Consider the following 18312-nt stretch of genomic DNA (forward strand, 5'->3'; position numbering starts at 1 on the left):
ATTCTTTGTAATAAAGGAAGAGAGAGTTTCATGGTATGTCTTTACCCTAGTTGATATAACCAACGATTGATGGAGTTATTTCCATTTTTTGCTTTTACAATTAATGCTGCAGTGAACCTCCTTGTACATATAACTTTGCACACTCATACAAGTATATCTATAGGGTAAATTCCTCGAAGTGGAAATGTTGGGTAAAAGTCATGAATGTGTTTTTTACACTTACATAATTTGAGTTGGTTTTCTGATACATCGTATTAAAATGCTTCCAAGTAAAAGAATTGTTGCAACAGTCTTGAGAAAATGAGAACAAGTTAGAACTTAAACCCAGATTTAATATTGTGGACTGTAACCTAGTTGACTATTTTACATACAAAGATGATCTCAGTTCACCAAGGACATCAGGGAAAGCCCCATGATGTGAGGCCACTTGCTGGAATTTTCCTGGGGCAAGTACTCTACTATTATGATCACCAGTGAATTATTCATTTAACAAACACACCACCTATCTACATCATCTTCATATAGTCCATATTCTGAGTCTGATCCCTTCACTTGGGAACTAGACACATCCTCTCTCAAGAACTACTAAAGGACATAGCTCAGCAATTTTCTCTTCTGGCTCCTATAACATCTATTTTCTAGTTCTACTGGGATTGTTTGAATCAATGTACAAATATGTTATTTCTTCATGCACCATTTCTCTATTCACCTTAGTAGTAAGATCCCTAAAGTAATTTTCTGTACCATCTGTTTTAATTTTTCTCCTCTCATTCATGCTTGAACCCATTCCAATTGGGTTTTTATATCCACCTTCCATTAAAATAGCTTTTACTAAGAATGTTAGTGACCTCTGTATTTCTTGCAAAATCTTTCTCTATTGTACTCATCACTACTGACATACTCATATTTTAATTATACTAGTTTATTGAATATCTCTCCCTACTGAAAGATAAGCCCCATAGGGCAAGGATTTTATCTGTGTGGGGTTTTTTTGTTTGTTTGTTTTTCATTTTACCTCCAGCACTTAGAACATTGCTCATAGTAATAAATCAATAATACCTGTCCAATAAATATGTAAATTGATTTAGTTGAGCTTATGCTGTACTTAAGGAAAGACAGTAAGTAAAACAAGCATAGAAACATATATAGAGAGTGTCAGATGGTAAAATATGCTATCAAGAAAGAGCAGGTAAGAAGAATGGGAAATAGGGGTACTTGGGTGGCTCAGTGGGTTAAGCCTCTGCCTTTGGCTCAGGTCATGATCTCAGGGTCCTGGGATCGAGCCCTGCGTTGTCCTCTGTGCTCAGCGGGAAGCCTGCTTACCGCCCCCCCCCACTGCCTTTCTCTCTGCCTACTTTTGTTCTCTCTCTCTGTGTCAAATCAATAAATAAAATCTTTTTAAAAAAAGAATAGGAAATAATACGTCATACTTGAGGGTAAAAGCATTGTTATTTTATAAGATGATCTGAAAATGCTTCTCTAGTGAGGCAACAGTTGAACAGGGCCCTGAAGGAAGTAAGAAAATAAGCCATATGGGAGAAAAACAACCAAGGAAGAGAATACAACAAGTGCTAATGTCCTGAGGTGCAAATTTTCTTGGATTTCTGAGAAATATCAAGGAGACTAAGGTAGGAAGAACAGAGTAGATGAGACAGAGAGTGCCAGGAAATGTGCTCTAGAAGAATTGGGAGGCTCATTTACACCAGATCTTGTAAGATTTTAGCTTTGACTCTGAAGTGGGAAAGAATTCCATAGAGTGTTTTGAAAAGAATGACATGATCACAACACTGTAGCCAGAGGACTGAGAACAGACTGTATGGAACATGGTAAAAGGAGGCAAACCAGTTAAGAGGTTAGAGTAGAAATATAGGTAAACTGAATGCAGCAACATGTATAAATGATGATATACCATGACCAGTGGGATTATTGCAGGAATGCAAGATTGGTTTAACACCTGAAGATTCATTAATGTAATATATATATCGTATTGAATGAATGCAAGACAGAAGCGTAAGATCATCTCAATGGATGTAAGAAAAAAAACAAAACAACAACAACAACAAAACAATCCCACACCCTTTCATGATAAAAATGCTTAATAAACAGTAAGGGAAGGGTACTTCTTCAACCTGGTAAAAGATGTCTACAAAACACCCACAGCTAACATCTTAAACTATAAGAGAAGACCGGATGCTTTTCCACTAAGAACAGGAACAATACAGGATGTGCATTCTTACCACCTCGATTCAACACTGTACTGGAGGTTCTAGCCAGATGAAGTAGGTAAGTAAATAAAATAAAAGCTTCCAAACTGTAAAGGGAGAAGTGAAACAATTTCTCTTTGCAGATGGCATGAACTTATTTATAGAAAAATCTAATGCAGCTAAAAAAAAACTATTAGAACTAAAACCGAGTTATCAAGGTTACTGGATACACTATTAACATACAAAAATCAATTTTTGTAATGGACACTCTATTGAATGTTTTATCTACTTGCAATGAAACATCCATAAGCAAAATGAAGAAAACAATTTCATTTATAGTAGCATCATAAAGAAAAAAATACTCAGAAATAAATTTAATAAGTGTAAGATTCATACAGTGAAAACTGGAAAACACGGGCGCCTGGGTGGCTCAGTGGGTTAAGCCGCTGCCTTCGGCTCAGGTCATGATCTCAGGGTCCTGGGATCGAGGACCACATCGGGCTCTCTGCTCAGCAGGGAGCCTGCTTCCTCCTCTCTCTCTGCCTGCCTCTCTGCCTGCTTGTGATCTCGCTCTGTCAAATAAATAAATAAAATCTTTAAAAAATAAAAAAATAAAAAAATAAACTGGAAAACACTGTTGAAAGAAATTAAAGGAGACTTAAATAAATAGAAGGGCCTTCCATGTTCATGTTTTAGATTTGATTTTGTTAAGATGACAATAGTCCTGAAATTGACCTACAGGTTCAACACAATCCTATCAAAATTTCAGCTACCTTTTTGGCAGCAACTAAGAAAATAATCATAAATTCATATGGAAACCTAGGAGCCTGATATAGCCAAAACCGTCTTGGAAAAGAAGAACAAGTTTGGAAAATTCATACTTCCTGAATTTAAAACTTACTATGAAGCTACATTGATCAAGGTAGTGTGGTCCTGGTATAAGGATAGGCATATAGATCAATGAAATAGAATTGAGAATCCAGAAATAAGCCTGGTATCTATCATCAACTGATTTTAATTAATATTCCAATACCATTTAATGGATAAAGTAGAGTATTTTAATCAATAGTACTGGGATAAATTGAATATCCACACACAAAACCATGAAATTGGATGCCTACCTCATACCATCTATAAAATTTTTTTTTAAGATTTTATTTATTTATTTGACAGAGATAGATCACAAGTAGGCAGAGAAGCAGGCAGAGAGAGAGAGAGGAGGAAGCAGGCTCCCTGCTGAGCAGAGAGCCCGATGCGGGACTCGATCCCAGGACCCTGAGATCATGACCTGAGCCGAAGGCAGCGGCTTAACCCACTGAGCCACCCAGGCGCCCCCCACCTATAAAAATTTATCCAAAATTGATCAAAGACCTAAATGTTAGAACTGAAAATATTAAAATCTTAGAAGCATACATAGGGGTAAAGCTTCACAGCCTCAGGTGAGGTACTGTTTCTTAAATATGACACTAAAACATAAGCAATACAAGAAAAAAAATAAATTAGATTTCATCAAAATTAACTTTTATGTTTCAAAGGACACCATAAAAAAAGTGAAGTTCAACCCACAGAATAGGATCAAGTGTTTGCAAATCATGTATCTGATAAGGACTTATATCCAGAGTATATAAATAACTCTTGAAATAGTAATAAAAATAATCCAGTTGAAAAATGGGTCAAGGGGGACGCTTGGGTGGCTTAGTCAGTTAAGCCACTGCCTTCGGCTCAGGTCATGATCTCAGGGTCCTGAGATCGAGTCCCGCATCAGGCTATTCACTCAGCAGGGAGCCTGCTTCTCTCTCCCCCTCTGCCTGCCGCTCTGCCTACTTGTGCGCTCGCTCTCTCTCTCTCTGACAAATAAATAAATAAATAAATTCTTACCAAAAAAAAAAGGAAGAAGGATCTGAATAGATATTTCTTCAAATACACAAATGACATGAAGAGAGCTCATCATTCATCAAATGCAAATCAAACATGAGGTACTACTTGTACCCATTAGTATGCCTAGTAAAAAAAAAATCAGAAAATAAGTATATGAATTCTGCAAGAATATGCAGAAATTGGAAACTTTTTACACATTAGTCAGAATGAAAATGGTGCAGCTGTTTTGGAAGATAGCCTGACATATCCTAGAAAGATTAAACACAGAGTTACCATACCGCCCAGCACTTCCACTCATAGGTATATGCTCAAGAGAAGTGAAAACATCTGCTCACACAAAAACTGTTACATGAATGTTCATAGTAGCATTATTTATAATACCCCAAAGGTAGAAACAGCAGAAATGGATAAGCATATGCGGCATATTCATTGTTAAAAATAAGACAACAGGGGTGCCTGGGTGGCTCAGTGGGTTGAGCCTCTGCCTTAGGCTCAAGTCATGATCTCAGGGTCCTGGGATCCAGCCCCGCATCAGGCTCTCTGCTCAGAAGGGAGCCTGCTTCCTCCTCTCCCTCTGCCTGCCTTTCTGCTTACTTGTGATCTCTCTCTCTCTGTTAAATAAATAAATAAAATCTTAAGAAAAGAAAAGACAACAGGCCCAAAGAAAACGGAGTCACTTGTGTAAACCCCATATAGCCAAACCAAGACTTAATTAGTTTCAACTGTTTGGGAAATGGAATATTAATCCAGTCAATTACAAATCACCTGATCAGCACTAGTTAATTAATTTACAGGATAGAACTGGGACAGCCCCTAAAGGAAAGTAACTTTGCAATAACCAGCGGGCTTTTGCTTAGTATAACTTCCTTGTTCCTCCTGCTCTCCTCTGCTTATAAAAGTCTTTTGTTTTTATTTTCAAGTCTTCCCTTCAGGCTATAAGAGTCCTTTCTATCTACTGGATTAGATGTTGCCTAATTTGAATTGATTTTTTTGCTCAAATAATCTCTTAAATTTAATATGCCTCCATTTATCTTTTAACACCATGTAATGGAAGGTTATTTTTGGTCACAGAAAAGAGTGAAGTACTAACAGATGCCACAACATGGAAGAGCCTTGAATGTGTTACATCACATGAATGAAGCCAGTCGCAAAAACCACATGTTGCATAATTCAATTTATACGAAATGTCTAGAACAGGCCAGAGCGTAGAGACAAAAAAGAGAGAAGTGGTCCTGCAGGGCTGGGGAGTGTGGTGATGCAGGTAGTGATAGCTTAGGGACAGGAGGTTTCTTTTGGAGGTGATGAAAATGTTCGAAAAATAATTATGGTGATTGCAGCACAACTTTGTAAATATACCAACATCCATTGAATGGTACACCAAAGGGGGTGAACTGTGTAGCCTGTGAACTAAATCTTAATAAACTTGTTACAAGAAAACAAAACAAAACAAACAAACAAACAAAACCAGGGGCTTCTGGGTGGCTCAGTGGGTTAAGCCTCTGCCTTCAGCTCGGGTCGGGTCATGATCTCAGGGTCTTGGGATCGAGCCCCGCATCGGGCTCTCTGTTCGCCGGGGAACCTGCTTCCCCCTCTCTCTCTGCCTGCCTCTCTGCCTACCTGTGCTCCCTGTTTGTAAAATAAATAAATAAATAAACAAACAAATAAATCTTTTTTGAAAAAAACAAAAACAAAAAACCAAACAAACAAAAAAGCCTTTTCACCAGATAATCTAGGTTTAACTCCCATCTCTGCTCCCGACTGGCTGTGCAACTTCAGAAATGTTCACCTAACTTCCGTATGTCCTAATCTCCCATAAATAAATGGAGAACATAATCGTTCCTATCTCACAGGGTTGTTGTAAGGATTGAGAGTTAATACGAGCAGAGCACTCACAACACCGTCTGCTAAAAAGAAAAAGTGCTGTCATTTATTATACTCTTACGTGTAGATTCCCAAGTCAGTGCTCCTTCCTCAGGACCTTGCTCTCTGGTTCCATTTTCAGGCCTATTTTGAAGAGCAGGTGGTGGGCTTATTCTCTTGCGGGGTCTTTCGGGGAACTGTAGGAGAGCGGAAAGCAACCCGGTCGGAAAGCAAAGGCCGAGTCCCTCGGGCAGTTTTCGCCTAGTTTGACCCTCTAGGCTTCCCATTCCTTTCGCCTCAGCGCGCACGCGCGAGAGCCCGTGCCCTTTCGTTTTCCTACTTCTACTGCTTTGGCAATGGCGGCTCGCGGCGTGGGGATGTTGGCACGTTTACCCCTCTGTGCTCAGAGAGGTCAAGTCCTACGTCCTACCCACAGGCTTCTCAGTTGCCCAGGGCCTGTGGCCGCAGACCTTAAGAGAGAAGAGCAGTCCTCGAGGAACGTGGAGACAGGTGAGGGCGCCTTGTCGCCGGTCTGTATCGGCGCCCCACAGCGGGCCAGGGATGGGGGGAAGAGACTGGGGTCTTGGGCGAGCGCGTGGCTTGTGTAGACGTCCGTGGAGCCTTTGGCAAGAGGGTGAGGCCGTGTCCCACTAATCTCATTAGGGGTTCGCAGGGGCGCTCCTTGCTCATGGTGGGAGTGGGTTGGGTGATGTTTGCTTGAGGGCGCCTGACTATTTAAAAGCATTTAAATAGGCTTGCTAATATTTTATAATTTGGCAAAACAACGTTCCCAGTGAAAACAGCGATGCCACACATCAGTCAGTTGCTTCATTTACAGATGTATCTGATTTTACAAGTTGTTGATGGAGGACGAGGATAGTAAAGCAATAATGAAATAGCAGTATTCGCGGCTCCCAAATACAGTGTTCTGCTTGTGGAAATTACTGTCCTTTGGTTTATTCTTTTGGCCATTTTGGTAACATGGTAACAGATTTGCATTCACCGGAACAGGCTGCTGTCCAGCAGACGTTCTAAATTTATATGCTGCTTTCTGTATGGAGAAGCTCACTATTAATTGAACCCCTCTTGTGACCCAAGAGCTACGGTATCAGATTTACAATTTTAAAAACAATCTGGCAAAGAATGTATTAACTCTCGCCACTTAACAAGTGTACAGAGAGGCTCAAAGAGCAAAGTAACTTGTGCTGGGATACGTAGGTGAGTTCATTTAGACCTCGAGTAGAGTTAGTAAGCAAAATGTCGATTTCTGCTATAGTTTTAAGAGATGAAATTATTTCTGGGAATATTTTTATAGTAGGCTAAACAAGTAAAATGTTCCCTAAAGAAAATGGTAGGTTTGCTCTTCTCATCAGACTAGATAAAATGAAGATTCATATGGACAGGGAGCGGAGTTGTTACTTAATATGATATTTCATTGACATACTGATGGATTGTATTTGGTAGAAGGTGGTTTTGTTAAAAATTCTCTAGTTACTGAAAACTTGAGTAAGGATTCTGCCAAAGAAGCTATTGTAATTTAACATCTGTATAATGGTTTAGATTGGGAGGGTTTTTTTTTTCCTCCCCTCATGCTCTTTGAGAACTTAAACTCTGTCAGGTTGGTGTAGAAGGAGTTATTACAGCAGTTTATAGATGAAGAAACAGGCTAGTCCAAATGGCTAGTTCAAACTTACCCATCTGTTAAATAGGTAAGGAAAGAACCCGATTCCCAGGTTATACTCTTCATTTTATACAGCTTTGTTGTTTTTCTTAGGAAATGTGTTTCATTTTGTATCATAACTGGCTAAACAGCCAGACTCTTGTGGTGCCTAACAAAATATTCCTATGGATTTCTTTTCCATTTTTAAAAAAGAAGGTAACTGCATTTTATACTCAGAAATGTAACATTTTATAATTGGAAGGGACTTGAGAAATTTCCAATTGAGGTTTCCATTTAGTGGGAGAACTTGATGGAAAACATTTCTAGTCATATTTTGTAGTAACAAGGAACATACTAGTCCAAAATCAGTCAATTCCATTTTTTGGTCAGGCTCTAATGGTTGGAAAATGTTTGTAATGAGCTAAATAAGCTTAACATAGACATAGCTTTTATTTGAGTAGTGGAGAAGAACCTCAGTTTTAAGAATGAGAATATGCAATGTATTATTCATCGCTCTTTGGGGTCCAGGTGACAGAAACTAACTTAAATTAGCTTAAGTAGATGGGGGAGGACAAACCAAGCCATGTCACGAAACTTCAGAGAGAGCTAGGTGCAGTAAGGTCAGCTGGATGGATATGGCCAGTGTAGGGTATTGTTGTTTTCCTCAGCTGTTGTTTGGTGGCCTCCTGATCTCAGAATCGTCTCCATGGAGGCATGGCTACCGCAGCTTCATGTTTACCTGTTTGTAGCCTTCACCAGAAGGAAGAATAAGATCATCTTTTACCTGAATTTGTAGAATTTGAAGAAAGAACTTTTGATTGATCACATCCCGTGCGCCCCCCCTCCGCCCCCGCTTTGGACCCAGAGGAGCTTTCCAAAATAGTCTCATAATCTTAGACCATCTAATGGAGTGAGGGTCGGTGTCACAGGTAGGATAACTGTATTGACTGCCCCCCCCCTTATGCAGTGGTTTTCTACAAGCAGGGATGTCCTGTGCCTCCAACAAGGGGGACTGTTGCTGACTTCCAGACAACAGATTAATTCTATAAATGGCTACGTACCTTATTAGACATTGTATTTTGTGCCATTTTTTCACCAGTTAATGAGACCCGCTCTATCTCAGAGGTTATTGTGAGAATTGAAATATAGAGTATATATGTAAAAGTGCTTGGAAAACTAAAGTGTTGCGGTGAATGGAGGGCTCACTGTTGTATTTGAAGACAGCATTTGGGGTCTCAATAACTTTTTTCCAGGCTGTAAATCCCACTTTATTTATAGTAATTCTCTGTCAGTTTCTAGACCCTTTACTACTATTCTCCAGATGTTCTCTGGTTCTTTTTTTTTTTTTAGACCTAATTTATTTGATAGAGGGGGAATAGGAGAAGAAGCAGGTTTCCTGCTGAGCAGAGAAGAGAGTCTGATGCAGGACCGGATCCCAGGACTCTGAGATCATGACATAAGCCAAAGGCAGACAAAACCTACTGAGCCACCCAGCCACCCCTATCTGGTTCTTTAATATCCTTCATATCCAGTATGTCCAGAGGAGAACATATATTGCATATGTGGCCTGGCCAGTAAATAGTAAAGAAATGCTGTTATCTCTTAGATTTGGATTTTTGAAAATATTGATAAAGTTTGGAGTTTTATATATGTTTCTCTATTCTCTCCCTATTCATACCCCAGAAATTAAGACATTTCTTTGACTAATTCTGAGCTATGATCAAATCGAAATTTTGGGCCCTTTATATGCAACTACTCCTAGGTTGATTTTCTTCCCCACTATGTCATTGTATCTTTATGTTGTTTTTAATTTTAGATGTAGGACAGTATTTAGCCTTATTTTTTGTTTTAAGTTTATGCTTACCAAATTAGGTCATCAATACCATAAGTTGAGTCGGTCATAACACATTAGCGCTCACTGCCTTTTACTCTAAACTTTGTGTCATTTGTAGATTTGCTAAGCCTTTTGTGAGATAATAAACAACCTGAATTTTTTTTTTTTTAAGATTTTATTTATTTGACAGACAGAGATCACAGGTAGGCAGAGGCAGGCAGAGGCAGGAAGAGAGAGAGAGGGAAGCAGGCTCCCTGCTGAGCAGAGAGCCCGATGCGGGACTCCATCCCAGGACCCTGGAACCATGACCTGAGCCGAAAGCAGAGCCTTTAACCCACTGAGCCACCCAGGCGCCCCAAACAACCTGAATTTTTTGTCCCTTCCTTCACAACTTTGTCTTGTCCTCATCATTCTTACCTACTGTTGTTCAAGGCCAGAACTGTTAATTCTTTGGTTTCTACCTCTCCCATCTTCTCAAGCACATTTCTTGATCTTTTATCAGACTTCTCTATCAATCTTCTCCTCTTCCTAATGACCAGCTGCAGGGATATACTTGCATAAAAGTACAAAGACACTGTGTGCATTTGATACTGCAGTATTGTTAGTAGTAGTGAAGAAAGGCAAAGCATCTGAATATTTATCAGCAGAGGATTGGCTAAACTATGGTAAATTAACAAGAATATTTAAACAGTTACTTAAATAATGAGGTAAACATATACAAACACAGGTGTCCCCGATGTATTAAGTATAATATACTTTTCAGAAGTATATTATAAAACAATGTATAATATGATTTCAGGAATCTTTTAATTATGTAAAAAATGTTTATCTGTGGAGAGATACAAATGTATATGTTTATATGTGCCTTAAAAATGTCTGGAAGCTTAAATACCAAACTTAATGGTTGGGTGTTACTAGGGACAGAGAACAAGGGAAGGAGTTATACTTTTACTTTGTAAAATTTAACAATTTGACTTTACTTTTATAGTAAGCCCTTAGACATCAGTCTAGACTCAGTGAAAAACAGAGACGGGAATATATAGGTAGTAATTACAAAGGGAAGAGTTGGTGAGGTGATCTAGGCAGATCTGGTGTAAGAAAAAAAAAAGGAAATAGGAAAAATCGGAAGAACTGTCAGTAGACTGAGATCAAAATAATAATAATAATAGTCTCTCTCCTCAGTATTTTTCCATCTTGTTAAGTAAGTACAACACCATGAATTACCTTCTTTCACAAGTGTTGAAGTAAGGTAATACGGAGTGGAGGAGATTCTACCTGGAAAGTCAAAAGTCTTCACAGACCTATGGAAAGGTGAATAGAGTTTTCGAGCAGAAAATGAGAAAGTGGGCATTCCACTCAGAGACAGGACAATTTTAAAAGTTCACAGTATATGGCAGTCCTGTGTGTGGAGTAGCTTAAGTGAACAGAGCAGAAGGAGGAAATGGTAGAAATTGACTTTGAAAGGGAGTGGTAGGACAAAATGCCAGTAACTTGACCCTTGCTATTAGGGTTAGACTTGATCTTGAATGCAGTAGGGAAGCTACTGATGGGTTTGAAACAGAGGTCAAACAATGAGACTTTTAAAAGATTAATTTATAAAGATCACTTTGTCAACAAAGAATGGCTTGAGAAGGACAAGACTGGTGTGAATGAGACCAGTTTAGGAATCAGACCTTGAAATAAGTGATTGATGTTAAAAAGAGTTGGCATTCAGAATGGAGATGTGGACCCCTATTTAAAAGATGTGTTTTCAGCACCTGCTACAGTGAATGTAGGAAAGGTACTCAATATGTGTTTGATCAGTTGGAAATGTGGACTGTGTCAGGGCCAGGAGTTCTGTGGTGTGCCATTAGAAACTGCCTCTGGGTCTGTGCTATTGAACAGAATTTAGGGTTCAGCAAGCCCTTACTGGTATAAACGCATTTGTCTGTCTGGTCTGTGAGAATGTCTTAGAGTTGCTGAAATTAAGGTGTAGTGTGTTTGTACTATTCCTTGATCCATCAGTATTAGAATCTTCTGAAGGAAGACAGGTCTAAAACATCTGCCAATTTCCATATAACAATTCTATTTTCTGTACTATTTAATTTCTTTGGAATTTCTTTGGAGTATCGATACCAGACTTAGTGATTTATAATCTCTAGAATCTATCTCTCCAGATTTCTGGAAACACTTTTAAGCCACCCAACTAGAAGTTAAATGGATTGGAGGAAAAAGATGAGTTTCTAAAACTCAGTGTTTTGTTCTCATATGCTCTTAGAACTTGAATGATTTTCTTTTTCCTTATACTTAGTTGGCGATCTTTCCTTCTTGGTCATCAATTATTAATACCTAAATCTTGACTTTAACAGCTCTTGTCTTCATTTCCTTTGATTGTAAAACCCCTAACCCTTGGGGTGGTTCCCTTCCCCAGCAAAGATTTTATTTATTTGAGAGAGAGAGAGAGAGAAAGAGAGAGGTGGGGGAGGGGCAAGGACAGAGGGAGAATGAAAGGGAGAAGCAGACTTTGCTGAGCAGAGAGCCCAATGTGGGACCTGATTCCAGGACCCTGAGATCATGACCTGAGCTGAAGGCAGATGCTTAACCCACTGAGCCACCCAGGTACCCCCTGGAGTGGTTTTGATGAAAAAAGAAATAACCCTGCATTTTGTTAGTAAAATTATCATGAACTTTTATGGGCAGCAACTGGATTTTAAATTCTTTGATTTCCCTGTGATACACAGCATGGTAGTTGGTAACTCATTGTTAATTGTTTCAGCCAGATCAAGGCCCACGGCAAAGAAGGACGATAATAACTTACTTTAATACATTCAAGTTCTAAACTCATTCTCATTACACTCAGGCTTGTAATAATTTCCTTTAGGCTTTGGAATGTTACACTTTGTACAGATTTTGTATGTGTGCATTTGGGAAGGTGTTACACAAGTGATTTTACATTCCTGATTTTGCTTTTAAAATTTTGTGGATCTCTCTTTTCAGTGCTAGACATTGAATGCAGTAAATCAAAACCAGGAGAATGGTAAAATGAAAATTGGAAGTAGTATAGCTTCATTCTTACACAGGTAAAGAAGAAAGAAGATGAGATTTGGATTTAATGGTTTTGGTCAGCTATAAAATCTTAATGTACCTTTTCAAAATATGCTTTAAATTTTATATCTGTTTGTGTGTATGTGTGTGTGTGTGTGTGAGAGAGAGAGAGAGAGAGAGAACACGAGAACGTGCAAGCACACGCAGGCACTGGAAATGTTTTTGTCTCATTCATAGGCTCTGAAGACAAGATTCCCAAAAAGAAATTCTCTGAGGTGCAGAAAGAAAGACGAGAACAGGCACAGCGAACTGTTTTAATACATTGCCCGAGTAAAATCAGTGAAAAAAAGTTTCTGAAATACTTATCTCAACATGGACCTATTAGTAATCATTTCTTCTATGAGAGCTTTGTAAGTATTTGAAAACAATTTACCATTCATGCCTTTGAAAGAAAAAGGTTCTGTTTGTGATTTGCAATATGGTAAAGTTAGATTCTCTTTTGATATCCTTAAATTTTTTAAATGATTTTTTTGGTATGAGAATAGACATCCTTATGGCATTATTACAAAATTATAAGTAAGTTAAAGCTGACTGATTCCATCATTTGAATACTTTAAGTAGTCTGTTATCTTAGGGATAAAGGCCGGGGGTGAAGGATATTTGTTTAGCCTTTTGATTTTTTTTTAAATTTGATTTTATTTTTTCAGTGTTCCAAGATTCTTTGTTTAATGCACCATACCCAGTGCTCCATGCAATCCGTGCCCTCCTTAATACCCACCACCAGGCTCACCTAACCTCCCACGCCCTCCCTTCTAAAACCCTCGGTTTGTTTTTCAGAGTCCATAGTCTCTCATGGTTCATCTCCCTCTCTGATTTCCCCCAACTCATTTTTCCTTTTCTTCTCCTGACTGTCCTCCATGTTATTCCTTGTGCTCCACAAGTAAGTGAAACCATATGATAATTGACTTTATCTGCTTGACTTATTTCACTCAGCATCATCTCCTCCAGACCTGTCCGTGTTGATACAAAAGTTGGGTATTCATCCTTTCTGATGGAGGCATAATACTCCATTGTATAATATGGACCATATCTTCTTTATCCATTTGTCTGTTGAAGGGCATCTTGGCTTTTTCCAGTTTGGCGATTGTGGCCATTGCTGCTTTGAACATTGGGGTACAGATGGCCCTTCTTTTCACTGCATCTGAATCTCGGGGGTAAATACCCAGTAATGTAATTTCAGGGTCATACGGTATCTCTGTTTTTAATTTCTTAAGGAATCTCCACACTGTTTTCCAAAGTGGCTTGAGCAGTCTACACTTTCAGTGCCATCCTGATAAAAATTCCACCAGCATTTTTCAAAGAGCTAGAACAAACAATTCTAAAATTTGTATGGAACCAGAAAAGAACCTGAGTTGCCAAAGAAATGTTGGAAAAGAAAAACAAAGCTAGGGGCATCATGTTGCCTGATTTCAAGCTTTACTACAAAGCAGTGATCACCAAGACAGCATGGTACTGGCACAAAAACAGACACATAGACCAGTGGAACAGAGTAGAGAGCCCAGATATGGACCCACAATTCAATATGGTCCAATAATCTTCAACAAAGCAGGAAAAAGTATCCAGTGGTAAAAAGACAGTCTTTTCAATAAATGGTGCTGGGAAAATTGGACACTACGTATAGAAGAAGAATGAAACTCACCATTCTCTTATACCGTACACAAAGATAAACTCAAAATGGATGAAAGACCTCAACGTGGGGCAGGAATCCATCAGAATCCTAGAGAACATAGGCAGTAACCTCTTCTACATCGGCCACAGCAACTTCTTTCAATATTTGCCTTTTGATTTTCTGTTTCATCATTGTTTTCGGCTTCTGTTGACTAATGTCTCTTTATGGTGTTCCTTTTCTTAGTTTGCTTAAAATGATTAAAACCAGTGCTTGTGTTAGAAGTCTATAATTTTTAATGAATCTTTTTTAGTATTATGATAATCATTTGGATATTTGAACTGAAATACTATGTGAAATATATCCTTCTGAGATGTCTTCTGTTTTTCCTTATGATTTCGGCATAGGGTCTTTATGCTGTTGTGGAGTTTTGTCAAAAGGAAAGTATCACTTCACTACAGAATGTAACTCGCACTCCGAGTATGGACACAGAGGCTGCAATTCCATTCAAGTCACGTTTCTTCAATGTAAAGATGAAGAATCCATCAAACCAGACTTCAGAACAGCCCTGCATACGGTGCAGTAATCATACCCCTCCTTCAAGCAAGAAGCTTTCTGAATTACTTTGTTATGCAGAAAGTGTAAGTTTTTAAGTAGACTTCCCCAGTTTTTCCCAATTCCTGAAAATATGTGTGTGTGTGTATGACGATAGTTTATATATTATAAAACAGTCAGACTAGGGAGTATGTTTAGTGAAAAGTGAAAGTAATCCTTCCCCACTCCCTGCCTCCACACCCTTCTTGTGCTCCTCCCAAGTAACCACATTCTTCTCGAGTTTTCAGCCTTTGGTCTGTACAGGTTTTCTTTTTGCAGTCAGCATAATGACATACAGTTGTACCTGGCATTTTTCTAGAAATTTAAAAATATCTCAGAAAAGATATAATTTCTGATTTAATCTGATTTGCTGCCCTAACATTATTTATATTAGTTTTAGTTTTTCTTACAAAGTCTTGTCAGAAGTTTAGCTAGTTTACTACTTTCAAAGAACTAGTTCATGATTTTTATCGAAATGCTATTTTTGATTTGATTTTCTAATTATAAAAATTTTATTCCTAACCTTATACATTTCCTTTATTTTCTTTTACTTACTTTTCTTGAGTCAAATGCTTCTTAGTTCAATTAATTTCAGTACTGTTTCCAAATATGGGCATTTGAGGCTATGATTTTTATTTTAAATACTTCAGTACAGTTTCAAAATGTGATGCCTTTAACACCAGAGTTCTGGTGAAGATACAGGATTATTATTTGGAGGAGTTGAGGAATCATGGGTCTTCGTTACCTGAAGCATTGCTTATTTCTAGTGTTTCTTGCCTTTAACGTTGGTTCTTCCTTCCTCCACTTCATTTAAAATGTCTAGCTTTGTGGTTGTTTTGATCTCTTTCTGGAGCTTTTTACTCTTTTCATTTTCCTAAAACAATACTTTAATTGTAAAGTAATAGTGATTTTAGCTCTAGCCAACTTTGATTTTGCCAATGTTATCATCCCTCAGTTCTTTTTAAAGGACTATTTTTAAAAAATCTTTTTAAAAAAAATTTAATCAACTTTTACGATTGAAGAAAAAAAAGAATATGTTTTTGTGGTATGTCTCCAAAGCCATCAGATCTCTGGAAGTAAAATGACAGTTATTTTCTATGACCTGTACATTTCCTGTATTTTGTTGGTTTTGTTCTGGCCAGCTAGATAGATGATCAGCTGAACACTCTCCTGAAGGAGTTCCAGCTAACGGAGGAGGACATTAAGCTCAGATACCTCACCTGTTCTCTTATTGAAGACCTAGCAGCTGCATATTTTCAGGACTGTACAGTGAGACCCTTTGGCTCTTCCGTGAACAGTTTTGGGAAATTAGGATGTGATTTGGACATGTTTTTGGATCTAGGTGAAATTGGAAAATTCAACACAAACAAGGTAATTATATTTCATTAGATCACTAAAGATATTTTAAAAGTAATCTTTGGACTTTGTAAAATTATAACTGTTGGTTTCTAAACTTTAATAAACACTCTGACTAAAGAATATGATCTATTTGATATTGATTCTTCGGAATTATAAAGTCTTTCTTTGTATTGGTAAAATATATGAACATTTTTTTGTAAATATTCTACACATAATAAAATGAATTATTTTTTTCCAAGGATTCTGGAGTTTTTCCATTAGGCCAAGGTTATTTATTGTGTTACTCAGATTGTCCGTATCTTAACTAATTTTTTTAAATCTGTTTATCTAGTAATGAAATATTCTGAAATCTCATGATTTTTTTGGTTTTGTTAAGTTTCCCTGGAATTCTTTTGATGTTTGTTTTATTTAAAGGCTATGTTAGCTTCATGTGTGTATATAGGTACATGATTATTATATCTTCTCATTGTTCACATATCATTAAATTATGTCCTTTATCTTTTACGTATGCTTTTCCTTAAATTCTTTTTTGTCTGTTTAGATAACCACTTGTTATTTGCTTCGTGTGTCTTCTTCTGTATCTTCATTTTGACCTTAAATATGCTGTTATATTTTGGGTGTCTCCCTGATGAATAGCAGATCACTGAATTTTGTGCTTTAATTCTGAGCTGTGAGTCTTTGAAGCCAGTGTATTCATTCATTGTTACTGATGATTTTTGGATTCATTTCTACTGTCTTATTTTTTATTTATTTATTTTTTTGTACTTTTTCTTTTTCTTTCCCTTTCCCTTCTTCTTACTGGATTACTGCTAAAAAAAAAAAAAGAACTGAAATATAGCTGACACAGTGTTACGTTAGTTTCAGGTGTGCAGTGTTAGAAAAGTTTATGTTACTCTGTCCTCACAAGTACCTGTCTTGTCAGGTCTGGCACAGTACAAGGTTGTTAAAGTACCACTGACAATATTCTTTATGTTGTACCTTTTATTCCTGTGGATTACTGCTTTATTCCTGCCTCATTCCACTTTTTTCCTCTTACAGTTTGGAAATTATATATTCCATTTAGTTCTTATAAATATGCATGTCTATCAGGTAAAGTTAACCAGTATCTCTGCCATCCTCCCAAACAATATAATATAAATATAAAACTTTTTGGAAAGACTCCTGTGTGTTTATAAAATGTAGATTGTTATGTTTGTCTTTTCTTATGTGTTTCAAACTAGTACTCCTCTCTACCTGGATGTCCAGGTAGCCCTTCAGCCTACCATTTTGAAAACAAAACATTTTTCATTCTTGGCAAATATTCTTTCTAAGTTTTTATGAGAGTTCTTATATATGTTTCATATGTTAATTAGCGACATTTTAGTTTCCTGACATTTGCTATCTTAATTCTGTTCTAAGTTATCTTCTTTATCTCTGCCTTTACGTATATCCTCAAAGCTGTAGTCACACGTTCCTTGTAAACTCTCGCAATATCTTGCTCATATTTCTGTCTCTCTCCAAATTCTTCTGTGTTAGGTTTAGTTAGGGGCTGATACATTGCTCCCACCATGTCATAAGCTGGGTTGGGGCAACAGCCATATTGGTTCATTTTCCTGTCCCACACAGTGCCTGGCATAAGTTAATATGCACAGTATATACTTACTGAATTAAAACTGGCCAAGGAAGGCAGAGTACCTCAAAATGAAATGGCTCATCCCTCTAATAAGACTAGCATGTACTTGATATCATACTGAATTCCTGGCAGGGACACTTAAATTGTGCTTTGTTATTTTTAATGTAGGTAAAAAGACTTGGCGAAATAATCGAGGTACATGATAATTTATTGTTAACAGTTAAAGCCTGTGCTCTAGAGCCAAGTTGCGGAAGGTATTTTTTTACTTACCAGTTCTGGGATCGTTCGTAAATTACTTGTCTTCTCTATGCTGACATTTTTCTAGCTGTGAGATTGGGGTCGTGCTCTAGCACCTGTCTTGTGGAGCACTGGAGGGGCCGACTGAGTTAACACACATCACACACTTAGGATGGAGCCTGGCATGTAATAAGTGTTCAGATGTTGGTCACTATCAGCAGCAGTATTCCTAGTTACTTAATTATTATGCAAATAGGAAAAGTTTTTTCTTTGAAAGTAGAGGTGTTGGAAACTTTTAGTTGGGTCTTAGATTTCTGAAATATAGAGGCATTCTGAAAAGACATTCTAAAAGACAGTGCTCCAGGGGTTAAGCATCTGACTCTG

General features: G+C 37.7%; 1 protein-coding gene across 2 annotated transcripts in view; it reads left to right on the forward strand.

Annotated features, from left to right (window-relative positions):
• Positions 1–6274: 6274 nt before the first annotated feature.
• Positions 6275–18312, forward strand: part of LOC122891111 (mitochondrial poly(A) polymerase) — a 31899-nt gene continuing 19861 nt past the window's right edge. For both annotated transcript variants that reach the window (XM_044226557.1, XM_044226558.1), the window contains exons 1-4: positions 6275–6452; positions 12698–12870; positions 14534–14767; positions 15867–16091. In XM_044226557.1, the coding sequence (XP_044082492.1) occupies positions 6299–6452; positions 12698–12870; positions 14534–14767; positions 15867–16091 (786 nt within the window). In that variant the 5' untranslated portion in view covers positions 6275–6298. The remainder of the gene's footprint in view (positions 6453–12697; positions 12871–14533; positions 14768–15866; positions 16092–18312) is intronic.

The sequence above is a fragment of the Neovison vison genome, chromosome 12 (genome assembly GCF_020171115.1).
Source record: "Neovison vison isolate M4711 chromosome 12, ASM_NN_V1, whole genome shotgun sequence".
NCBI classification, from domain to species: Eukaryota; Metazoa; Chordata; class Mammalia; order Carnivora; family Mustelidae; genus Neogale; species Neogale vison.